General features: G+C 34.0%; 1 protein-coding gene across 1 annotated transcript in view; it reads right to left on the reverse strand.

Annotated features, from left to right (window-relative positions):
• LOC129223391 (neutral alpha-glucosidase AB-like) overlaps positions 1–12,448 on the reverse strand; it is a 59,244-nt gene extending 46,796 nt beyond the window's left edge. Inside the window, 3 exon segments of the mRNA XM_054857982.1 lie at positions 5,562–5,798; positions 10,187–10,291; positions 12,367–12,448. Of these exon segments, the coding sequence (XP_054713957.1) occupies positions 5,562–5,798; positions 10,187–10,291; positions 12,367–12,383 (359 nt within the window). The 5' untranslated portion in view covers positions 12,384–12,448.
• Positions 12,449–13,373: the final 925 nt, after the last annotated feature.

Raw genomic sequence — 13,373 nt, forward strand, 5'->3', positions numbered from 1 at the left:
CGAGATTCCCTGTTAGCTTGTCAGAAACTAGGAGTTCGGCATTTGGGCGACCCGGCTCGGACTAGTTTAAACTTTTATAGGTTTACTGGTAGCGGCTAGAAAACTGGCAATGTGCCCTTGACTGTTGGTAGCCCTCAGGGGGCGCCCCGTAGCGATTGAAATGGTATCACCCCCCTCCCCCTTTCATTTCAATTTCTGTAACGGATTGATTTCTCAATTTTTTTTTTTTTTTTTTTTTTTTACATTCATTTTGAGTGATTTATTCGAACGGTCATGTATTTAAACTAATGATTCTCAGATATCACGTGGTTATTTCAAATGGTTTCGGGCACTCAAACACAAAGTTAATATTGTAAACAAGTAGGGGAATCGTTGCTCTCTCTGCGCAAAAGGACTCATTTATTCTTATTTATTGCTTTGCTTTTTTTTATGTTCTTGTTAATAGTGGAATTATATTTATCTGACTGATACATGTGGAGGGCGGGTAAAATATTTCTGGCTGCTTTTTCCAGCAGATTGGGATTCCCGGCACATTGAAAGTTATAAGTGTGGCTTGAATTGCATTGAAGTTCATGATTATTTTTTTTCTTTCTTGATTCGCTCTTTGTTATTTTTCTTTTTCATTCGCTGACTTGGGAAATATGTAATAACAGTATAAAAGTGTAGGGAGTAAAGTTGAAATATTTCTGAGAGCATTAAAAAGAAATATGGAAGTTTGTCGTGTGGAATTAATATTAGCTTCCACGCTTTGGCCCATATTTTTATAAATAAAAATAACATTTTATACAGATTTTTTTTTTCTTTCAAATTCCATACGTAAGATATTTATGACTTTTGTGCGTAGCATTTATTTTCGCGTGCGTAGTTGAATTTAAATGTTTTTCTTGTTTTACTCGCTTCTGTTTAAGTCATATTCCTTATATTTTCAATATATTTTCATAAATGTTGATTAGTATATTATTCACTCAACTTAAAAATTTGGAGTCAATTGATGTGCTGATTTTATGAGATTTATTTATTTATTTATTTATTGTAAAGTTGAGGCAAAACTGCTGAAAATGCTTTGGCTCGCGACGGTCCATTTCGGAACTTAGTTTCACAGCTGCGCTTGATTTTCCGTGCGTTGGTCCTCAAAAAGGTTTAAATTGATTACCAACTTTCTCTAAAAAGCAGATTACGTATCCGGTTTTCAAATCATCCGAGACGCTCGATAACCGAACATTCGACAACAAGCAATATATTAAACAAGGATCCCCCACGATTGAGAGGGCAGAGGGGGAGGGGGGGGTTCATGGTGCAGACCATGCCATTGAAGTTTTGAAGAGGAGAGGGTAACTTATAAGAGGGCATTTAGTCTTATTTTATGGGGCTCTCGTTCTGGGGGTTCTCCGTCGCATTTGACAGATGAATGTCATCGCCAGGGGGGGGGGGGAATGGGCACCACTGCATTTTAAACACATTGCGTTTAAACGTTCCACAAACGTTTTAACATGACTGTCACAGCGTTAACAATCGTTTTAAAACCTTTATCTCAACAAAGTGTGCTCTCTGAGTAACCCCATTCGAAAAAAAGCACTTGAGAAGCTATTATTTGATTCTGAAACTTTAGAGAATGAGAGGGGTGTCCGTCCGTCCCTGTGAGCAATGGCACGCATCTTATGAAAATTTCTCCCTCCCCCCTCCCCCTAAGAAACAATAATCCGAAAAAGACCTAAGACCACCTTAAATTTTCAATTACACAACTGGTTACTTACTGGTTCAATATATTTTTAAGTTTAACAATTCTCAAGTTTAAACCTGCTAGTGTCGCCCAAAGACCCGCCCATATTATCGTTATCCCTCACTTTTTAATAAAATTTGTACATATTTGATCTTAATAATTGTCAAGTTCAAAACAGTATGGAAAGCGTTTCTCTACCCTTTGTTTCAAGATTTCACTACCGGATCACTAAAGGGCCGGATACAGAAAACCATTTTTTGGGGGGAGAGGGGGCTCATGTTGAAGAAAGCCCCCACCCCCACGCCCATGAACGAAATTCCCGTTTTTGGTACGAAAAATGTCTGAATCTGTTTGGGAGTCAATAAAAAGCACCAAATCGGTCAGGAATAAGGCACCTGATTGGGAATAAACGTTGCGAATTAATTTCATGAGCAATGAAACGAAGTAGTAGTTCAAATATTTACTTTGAAAAATAATTAATGAGATGAAAAGATACTGTCATCGTTGACATTTTATGCATGAAGTGTTTGAACACAATGTGTACGGATACTGTTGTCGACGGTTTAGGGTGGCGGGACATGACCCCCATGATTTTCCCGTTGTATCCGCCACTCACACAACACATACCCCTCCATAAATCCGCTCATATGATAATAAACAATTTTCGTTCGAAAAATATCGTTTGATTATTAAGGAATCTCTCAATTATCGAAAATTCGACGCCAAACATTCAACTATATCCCCATTCGAATAAAGCAAGCGAAAAGCATTCATTGTATTTTAAAATCATTCCAAATCTATCCATCCCAAGAGCGAAGGCGCACCACCTATGAAGCTCTTCCCCAAGAGCAATACCACCAAATGAGACAAAATCCCCTAAAAATTACAATCCCGCAGTTTGCGTCAAAACTCCCCCCCCCCTCCCTCCCCTCTTATTTGCACCCATAGGAAGGAATTACACAAGTAAATCACTTGTTTTACTAAGGAATAAGTAAATACTTTAGTGCCGAGAAGTAACATGAAATAACAAACGTTTTGTGTCCCAGAGTACTGCTGAAACGTGCTTTGGAGTTTTTAAGGTACCCTTTTTTGAACAAAATAGTAAGCTTTTGCGTGCAAGGAGCCATTCATTAGTTACGTAAGGATGATTTTGGCATTTTTTTGACCCCCCTCCCACCATGTAAAAGTATGTAAGATTTTTCAAACCGCTCCCCCTATTCTTAGGTAAGATTGATTCCATTCCGTTTTTCAAAACAATAAAATAACGAATCTAACATCACTGGGAATCGAAATTAAATTCACTATCATTAAATTAATCCTTTTTGTGTAATGAAATATATACTAAAAAATTGGAATCTAGACTGAATGTTTTTTCGACATTTTTTTTTTTTGTGTATGATGCGATAATTATTAAAAATAAAACATGCTATGCATAGTGCGATTCTTTTATCATGTTTTACACGATTCATTCTTCGTAAAACAAATAAAAAACAGCTCATCCTAATAAGTTTTTTTATTTTCCAAACGCAAATAAAATATATAATTCCCGTCAAACTACTTGACTGCACAATTTCAAATGTAAAACATCAACTTGGAAAATATTGCGTGAGAATGGGTTTGAAGTCCCCCTCCCTCTGGGGACCCTTACGTAATTAATGAATGGTCCCTAAAGACATCCAGTAATGTTCTTACATCCACAATCTCACTATTTTGCGTTGAAAAAAGGGTTCCTTGAAACCCCGAAACACGTGTCTGCAGTAATCTGTATAGTTGGGCTCTAAAACGTTTGTTGTTGCCTGTTACATCTGTATCATTACCTAATGGTATAGTCGAAGGTGGACGTAAGCGGAAAGACTTCCCTCAGGTTTTCAACTTAAGTATTCCACCTTTTTACCTGAAATATAATTTTAATTTTAATGCCTCTCAAGTTGGAACCTTATTAGCGCGCCCACTTCCACCAAACATATCATTAGACTACCAAAGCATCCCAAATAATCATTTGATAATCAAGCATTCGACAGCATACATTCAATTATAACACTAGTCGAATGAAACATCATTAACTTTTCAAAGCTAGCCCTCTGACCCCCCTAAATGACGGATCCGCCCCTGCAACTGAAACTCTTCAGAAGCAGAGGTGCCCACCCGCCCTGAGGACAAGGGCACCCCCTCAATATCGCATAGACCACCCCACCGCCAAAAAAAAGCGAAAAATATCCCTCAAAACACTTCCCCCCCCCTCAAAAAGGACATTCCCTAAAAAAGATTAACGTCCATTGAGAATTTCAATGGCGCAGTCTGCGCTATGACCCACCTCCCCTGTGGGCACCTCAGCTCAACCCGTCACTCCAAATTTTTCTGGGGGAAGGGTTAAAGAGTCTCAATGCATATCTTTTCGGAAGGCAACAAAAACCATGACCATTCATAAATAAAATCATTAACTTTTCAAAGCCAGCCCTCTGACCCCCTAAATGACGGATCCACCCCTGCAATTGAATCACTTCAGAAGCAGGGGTGCCCCCTGACGACAAGGGCGCACCCCCTCAATATCACAGAGCCCCCCGAAAAATAAGAAAAATACCCCTTAAAACACCCCTTCTCCCTAAAAATGTCAATGGCGCAGTCTGCGCCACGATCCCCACCTTCCAAGGTGGGTACCCCTGTCAGAAGTCAACTATATTGAGAGGTTCATTCAATTCTCAAATCGATCAAAAATTACACTGCTCGAGTGATTGAGATCTCGAGAACTCAATATCTCGAGAGCTTAACATCTCGAGAACTCAACATCTCGAGAAGTTCAAAGCGAGAACTCGAGCAGTTGATCGCTCGAGCACTCGGAAAGGACAAACGAGAACTCGAGCAGTTGATCGCTCGAGAACTCGGAAAGTGATAATCGAGAACTCGAGAAGTTCATCGCTCGAGAACTCGAAAAGTGATAATCGAGAACTCGAGATACGATAATCGAGAACTCATGATAATCGAGCTCTCGAATGATTTTGAATAATCGAGTGATTCGATTATGAGTACTCGATTATGCCCATCACTACTGGCTAATGGGCGGTAATTTACTGAATACACATAAGGGGTTTTTTTGTTTGTTTTTTTGTAATAAAATACAAATTGTATCTCTTAATGAGTTCTGCCAGGGGTGAAATGAAAAAACTTTTCAAAGGATAGAAGTTAAAATATTTTTCGGTAACTATCTAAAAACATTAGCAAAAATAATATTCAATAACTAAGGTGGGAGAACTCAAGTTGAGCATTATTTAAATACAGTGAATACCTGCCACCATGAATACCTAAACAGTGAAATATCGGCTTCAATAAAATCAATTTTTAGCATTTTTTAAATTTGAATTACATTGCACGAATTCTCTTACAGCAGACAAAATGTGTGCTCAGTTGAAGTTTGTTGTAATGGGATTTCACTGTAACTCTTAAACATTTAACAAATTGCTAAATTTATTACAATCAACAACCATCATATACTAAGACTTCAAATGAAACCATATCAAAAACAATTATAACATTTAAGTAGCTATTAGAAGTTCTAAGTTCAGCGTATTAAAATAAAAATGAAGATATTTGTAGAAGATTGGAGAAGAGGATCACATTTTTCTGTCTTTTATTATCTAAAATTTGTAAAAGACAGAAATCCATCTATGGATGGAAAACTTTCACGCATGCAACACAATATGATTTCCATCCATAGACAGATAATTTCAATCCTGAAAATATGCCTTAAAATAAATGTTTGTAATCTACAACTGTAAAAGAAATTTCACAAAAACTAAGATTAACAGTATGAGATACAATTAAAAAAGAAAAAATATATATTTACTTTGATTCTTCAATCCTGTCAACGAGAGCTTCCCGCGCTTCAAATCTGTGTCGAATAGTATTCAGTTCCTTGATCTTGAAGCGCATCGAGTTGTCTTTCAGAACTATTAAGTCAAATTTAAGCTGGATACCATTTTGGGAATTAACAATAATACCTTCAAGACTAGTTTCATAGATTTTGAAGCTGCTCATCTCCAAGTAATAGGGGGAGTGACCAGGAGTGATACTGCGATGGCGCCTGGAAATAAAGTTGGAAACTATTTTTACAAATTCAACAAATAGATATAAAACATTGAACATAAAATACTGATACTTTGAGTTTATACAGTACATAGAAAGTTGCCCTATTTTTACGAATCAAAGAGTCTGCATAAAAGTTGCAGTTTGGCTATCTTTTGGTATATTTATTATATTTTCCTTAAAAAATGCAATCGAGTTAAACTCATTGTTTTCCCTTTTTTAAAGAAGTTAATGAATTAGTATAAAATGAAAAAATCAATTATTACTTCAGAATAGGCAGTGTAGTAAAAATTATACATAAAAAATAGGACCCTGAAGGAAATTGCTTCTACTAATGAGTGTTTTTGCTACTACTAAGTGAATATCAGACCCAAATACATAGAAAGCGATGCAAATGCCATATGCACAAAGTTTTCCAGAGTGTTTTACATTTTATCTGGGTCTGATAAGACTAATAATGAGGTTTTTTTATTTGATTTTTTTTTAAGAGTCTGTTCTTGTAAAAATGAATTTTTTAAGTCTGTTTCTCTAATGGGGAATGGTTTTGTAAATACAGTAAACTCCCGATTATCCGTGGAATAGGGTGGCACGCTATCCGTTAATAATCTGAAAATTAGGTTAGGAGAGATCGCAATCCTCAAAGTGAAGGCATCAAAAGTATAAAAACGGCTTGTAAAAGAAATATTTTTGATAAAATTATTTTGGGCCTATGATAGGAATATCATTAATTTCTTAAATCTTTAAAATTAAATCATCGATTCAGCATTTTAATTTATGACTCGTACTAGAAAATGGAATTTTGCTTTAAATATTTCAAATCAGCGTTGCAACAAAAATAAGAGACTTTTCATTTATTTGTATTTTAATAAAGCAAAGTTAGCTTGAAACAAGAACAGAGATGCCACTCTCTTATTCAAGCTTTCAGTAGAAGTTTAAAAAATTTTCAGTAGTTTTCAGTGCTTATCAGTAGTTAACAATGCCCGACAAACGCTAACACAAAAGTCGAAAGTCAAACATATAGCGACGTCGAAAATTAAAAGGTTATATGTATTATACCAAGTAAACTTGTTCATCAAGATTATAAGAGGAAATATGGAATTAAATACACACTGGATAATAATTTGAATTTCTTCACTGCTTAATGCAAGTATGATTTCCTTTTTGTATCAAGAGCATTCATGAATCTAATATTAAATACTATGAATCCACTTAAATAATTTTGTGTGCTATGGCAGAAAAGCTTAAAGCAATTTTCAAAATATTTATTCATATGTACAGAACTAATAACAAAAGTTAATATAAATTTTTTAAATGACATTCCTTTTTCACATGAGGATGACTGTTACTTATATACAGCTTATTTTAAAACACATTTAAAGTAAAGTCTTTAAAGGAAAAAAAAAAGATGAAATAATTGAACTTTTTAATCTGAGTCCATGAATTCTAGAAATCTGTTGCAAGCCAAACAGAAGATAGTTAAACATGCTGTGCTGACTAATTCCTCCTTCGGTTTTTTTTTTTTTTTTTCCAACAAAAATCCTTCTTAAAAATTTAAACAACTTGAAGAAAAAAGAAAAAAAAGTCTGGGAACATTTCCTTAAACAGCTGTTTAGAATGGTCTGCAGTAGCAATGGGCAAATTATGCTCAATCAAAAAACGAGTGAAAAGACACTCTGCTTTGATGACTTCCAAGTTTTCATCTTTTTTTCTGAAGAAAGTGGAGACTTCTTTAGTGTTCTGCACCGCCTTGGAGTTTTCAACATGCGACTTCGCTGAAACGTGCCGCCGACAATCGTCGCGGCCGCCGTGCGCCAAACTGAAGTTTTTTGTACAAATCGTACAAAACGCCATATTTTCCGATATTATAGATTTTTCCAAGCAAGGAAACTCATTGGTATAAACGTCTGTGAATTTCTGACAACTTTTTTTTTTAGCCTGACTCTCGGGAAGAGGGGACGTCGATCGAGTGTTTCCATCCATTAAAGAAAATAAACAAATCAGAGAAAAGAAACACCAAAGACTAAAAACACACGTGCGAAGCAAGGAGCAAGCGAACGAACAGGGTTGCTGCAAATATCACCCAACGTGGTGGGGAGAATTTCCGGTTAGAACCGGATTCTTTTGCTTTCTACCGTCGCCATTTCTCCATCTCCCATTGTCTGCGACTGCAGACTTCCATAATCGTCAGTACTCGCTCACTTTGGCGATCGCCATTTTTTTTTTTTTTTTCATCGCACTTAGCGTTTGTTGATGTCACAAAAATTTTCCGTAGAAAAAAGGGCCTTTTCCGTAATTCGTAGTTAACTTACTTTTTAAAATTTTTTCCGTAGTAACTACGGATAATCCGTAGCGATCGGCATGTCTGCAAGAATAAAATATGATTCTCATATTAGATGTAAAAACATTGCTGTGAATAAAAGAGTTAAAGTTAAATCATCCTTATGAACATCGAAAAATCAAATACATATAATTTTCTCCCAAAATAAGTTGCACATTGCAACCAACGTAGAAACGAAAATATTGCAAAGCTGGCAAAATGATGAAAACATTTTCTAAGTCACTATTAACACCAGATACTAAATGGTGATAATTTTGAAGTTGGTATATTTATTGCTTGCAGGAGTGCAGATTTTTTTTTTTTTTTTTTTGCAAAATTAGCAGATTTTGTATAAGTTAAATTTACTACTCTCTAATTTAACTTTAAAAAAGGTTCCAAAATATATTGGTTTTATACACGAGAAACATGCATTATTTTGATTTCAGATTTTCTCTTTCAATAAACAATTTGCAAGATCCGTTTTTGTTTATCAGAATTTTGTGAAGGGTCCGTTTTGGTTGAACGGAATTTTGTGAAAGGTCCGTTTGGGTTGATTGGATTTTTGAGAAGGGTCTGTTAACGGACCCAAATTTCCTCTGGCCAGACCCCTGAGATTGTCAGGCATTTCTACACGATTATTTATTGATAACATTACATGTTACTATAATTATCAATCTGATAATTATAGTAACATGTAATATAATAAAATATAACATATATCAAGAAGAGAATTTATCAATTTATGTAAAATTACAGATAAATAAAAACCAAATAAATTATTTAATATATTAAATTGCTCATAGAATGAATTTTTATTTTTTATTAATTTTAAATTAATAATTACTTTTAATGGAAATAAATTTAGAATATTAAAAAAATGAATTAACATTTTACAAAAGGCAAAACAGATAAACATTTTCTGTTTTTAATTGGCATAAAGTAAAAATATAGCCAGTAAAAAAATTTTTTAACCAGGTATTCAGTATTCGTCTGAATATGCAGTTAGAATTCTGACCACCTATTCGGTAAAATATTGTATTTGATGCATCTTTAGTGAAACTGTCAAAAACCTGCCAACCCTGAAAAAAGGTCATACAATTTATTATGAAATTAATCAACTGCATTGACAAAGCAAATATCATATTTTACTTTTTCCCCCTTTAATAGTACAGTAGAAGACCGTTATAACGCCGACCTGTATAACGCAATTCTCTATAAACCGCACTACTTTTCAGAAGTAAACAATAGGTTTTAAAGTTTAAAAAATCCCTCTGTTTTGCTTTGCAAACATAAAAATGGTTAGGCAAATTAAATTTTGAAAGTTTTTCATCTTTCCATCTTATTTCAAAGCTTTTAAATTGAAAATCAGTACTCATAGTAAACAGAAAATACCAGATGGCTCTTGAAAATGCAACTGTTATGCAAACCATGAAGCTAGCAGAAGTGCAGGATTTTGATTGTGAAACATGTTTATTTGTAAATAACTAATTGTAATATTGGTGCTTTAATACTCATTGCACATAAAACTCATTCTGAAGTGCTAATGTATAGATATATTCTGAATATTAGTTTCAAAATTTATGAAATGATCTATATAACGCAAAAACATGTATAACGCAAAAGCTCTGATCCCAAGGTGCGCGTTATAACGGTCTTCTACTGTATTCACATACTTGAATGTTATATTTGAAATAATATTCTGAATCCTGATATCATACCAAAAACAAATAATATATTTTAAAGATTTTGTAAAGCATTTGGTACTAATGTATAGTCACAACAAGGTTCAAAAGTATCCATCGTGTTTATCTGACACTCTCCCTCACATTCTAAACATAAAACATCGCAACTATGTTTTGCTCAAATAGCATTTTCTCTTAATAAATAAAAAATTCTTTGAAAAAATATCAGCAGAAGTCAACCTTGTTGCAATAATATAAAATAGTCAACAAATTAGTTATAGGTACCTAATATTACATAATTTAATTCAAATAATTATATTAAAATGAACATAAGTGATCCAGTAAGAAATGAATTTTTTTTAAAGTGATAATTAAACAAAAGCTTACTTGCAAAAACCACTTTGATCGCATGTTTTGAAGTTTCCTCTGTCTACACAATTTACTAAGGCTTGAATGTTCAATATGATAAAAAGTTGAATAATCCAAATATACCTGAAATAAACATTTTCTATTTAATAAGGATTGTAAGTCCATACAAATGCTTTATGTTTTTGAATTATAAAATTAAAAAAACTACAAAGTTACTCAACATTTAAACGTTCTTTAATGTACGGAATAACATAAGTCATGGAGCCAGGGTAGTTCAGTGGTTAACATAAGTCATACTTGTCAACCTTAAGAAATATAAAAACTTTTTAGCATTTAACTTCCTCAATTTTTAATTTGTGTACCACAGAAAACGATAGTTATTTGAATGATTATTGCATTGAGCGACCATGTAGTTTCTTTCATTCAAACCTGTTTATTAAATCAAATTATTTACTACATTTACATTATATACGAACATTTTTTTTTCCACCCCCTTAAAATTTAAGAACATTTTACATCTATGTCCACCATTGTTTTTTTGACACAAAAAGAGAATGAATGTAAATTTGTTTCAAACCTTTTCTTTTAATGACTATCACTAAACCCAAAGCTGAGCTTCCTTATTCTCCAAACATTTTTTTTTTTTTTTTTCAACTACAACATTGCATGTAGAATACAAAATAAATACAATTGCCCTTTTAGCAACAAAACTTTCTGTAAGCACTCTTTAAATGGAAAGGGACCTTCATCAGGAAGCAATGAGCTAGGAAACACTATATGTATGCAAAATTTAAACTATACAATTGTAAGTAGCAGCGAAACAACCACTTAACATGATTTCACAGCAAGTATTTTTCTCTTTACAATGTTTCCAACAGAAATTCAACCAATTCCTTTTCGAGAGCATAAGAAAATGTTAAATGCACAATAGCAACATTTTTTCCACCAATTTATAGTACAGTCGGATCCTGCTACAACGCGATCCGACTTACGCAAAATGGCTATAACGCGAGTTTTTCATGAGTAATGAATTTTTTTAATGCGGACACAAATTACTCGCCTGCAACATGAAATTTTTCAGAAAAAAGCAGCAGAGAGTTAGAATGGGTTTCGTTGACACTAAATATTGGTTTTGTGAATGGACTTTCATCCCTTTAGCATCAATGAAAGCGGAATTTCACCCACTGTATTAGTCTAAACCATGCTTTGCTTTAGTTTATACAAATAACCGCTCCGATTCTTAACTTTTCTTTTTTTTTTCATTTTACATATGATTGTTGATAAAATAAATTCTGATAACATTCTGATCGCGCTGCATAAACCTTCATTTTTTAAATTACAAATATATTTACTATATCTATAGTGTTAAGTGCTATAATAATGCTGTAGTGTACATACTGTAAGTACCCATACTGCTTTAATTTAAGTTTCTCTCACCCATTAATCATTGATTTTGTGCTAAATTACAGAATTTTATGTCAAATAATAACGCTTTTTCTAAAATACAGAAAAAGTCGATTCTTTGTAAAAGATACTGCAATATATAGATAATAAATGGTTTAAAACAATATGAGGGGTTTTTACAAAGTCTGAAACAATTGGGTATGCTTATAAAAAAAATTACTAAACATACCTTGTTCCACAACGCGAAATTCCGACTTACGCGAAGTGTCATGGAACGCATCCCTCGCGTAAGTCGGGACTCGACTGTATACATTATATGAGAATTTTAAATGAGACCTATAACAACAATCACGAAGACCTTCAGAAGTTTAAATAACCTGTAACAAAAAGCATCTAAGTCTTTTCATAAACCTCTTGGTTAAAATAAACCGTAATAAACGCAAGGTAAGCATGCGAGCAATTTAAATCAAGTATGAATCAGAGATATAACGAGAAGCATCGTGTATGAATAATGAAAACACAAAAAAGCTACGCACGATCGATGTTTGATGGCGAAAAGTAATATTAAACAAAATGAATTTTCTTTTCCACTTTAAAGTAATACATTCTTTTCTGAACGAAATGTTACAATTTTATCACACGCAGAAGCAAACAAAAGAGTTTTAAGGTTATAAAACTTAACGCTAAAACGCAATTTCGAAGTCTCTCGCGAACATAAAAAGCAAAGAAATAATGTATTACATCATTTAACAAGTATCAATGAACCATGTTTCTCTGGTAAAATAACTACAAACCATTTATACGTGGCCATGGGGACATAAATTTAAGGTGAAAGGCAAAGTCTGCCGCCGAAGGAACAAGCACCACCGAATAACCGTATCTATAAACAAAAGAGTTGAGATGTCACAACTTTTGGTTCTGATGGAGTTTGGCGACATGAAAATTTAAAATAATAGGCGAACTACATCTTAAAATGGCATCAAACAACTTTAAAACCTGACAAAAATGTCGAATACTACTACATTTTTTTATTTTCAATCTCGCCAAAGCAACCACGTTATCGTAACCCCGCCGAAAATTCGCCAGGAAGGGGGAGAAACGAGGATAGGATAATGAATTGTTTTTGAACGTTGATCGTATTAAAGAGGTATGAGTTTTCGAAAATATTGCTTCAAAATCTTTTTTTTTTTCAAAGGAAAGGAAAGTCTTGAGCGAGACTGCAGCGACTCTTGCAGTTTGGTGACAGCCCCGTTTTCTACCTGCGCTTTAGCACCCCCCCCCCCCCCCCCCACACACACACACACATTTTGTTAAAGCGCAGGTGAAAAGTTATTCGGCCTTCGATCGCCAAACAACTATTTTTCTCAACTGACCGGCAAATGGAAAACCCTTCGTAGGGTTGCATTGAAACTGTGCTAAGCTAAGCATATTCACGACTTTTAACGTTGCTTCAGTGTGATTGTTTACGTTTAGTGTAAACAACTCTATTTTGACTCGTGTAGTGCAATTATGAATTCAGTTCAAATGACAATTGTACAAAAAAGGAAGTGATTGTTCATGAATTTGAATTACTGTTTGGTTTTCAGTGGATGATTTCGGCGGTCAAGTTTTAAAATTAATTTGTTGAGTTTAATAAGTACTCTTGTCGGAGAGTTTTGCTTGAAAATTTCGTATCTTTCTCCTAACTATCTGTATTATTGGCATACGAGATGAACTGCTCAGATGTAAAAAAGTTTGGAGTGTGAACTTCCTCAATATAAAGCATTACTCATGTGAACAAGTAAGTTTTAAATTTTCTCAT

The sequence above is a fragment of the Uloborus diversus genome, chromosome 5 (genome assembly GCF_026930045.1).
Source record: "Uloborus diversus isolate 005 chromosome 5, Udiv.v.3.1, whole genome shotgun sequence".
Taxonomy (NCBI): Eukaryota; Metazoa; Arthropoda; class Arachnida; order Araneae; family Uloboridae; genus Uloborus; species Uloborus diversus.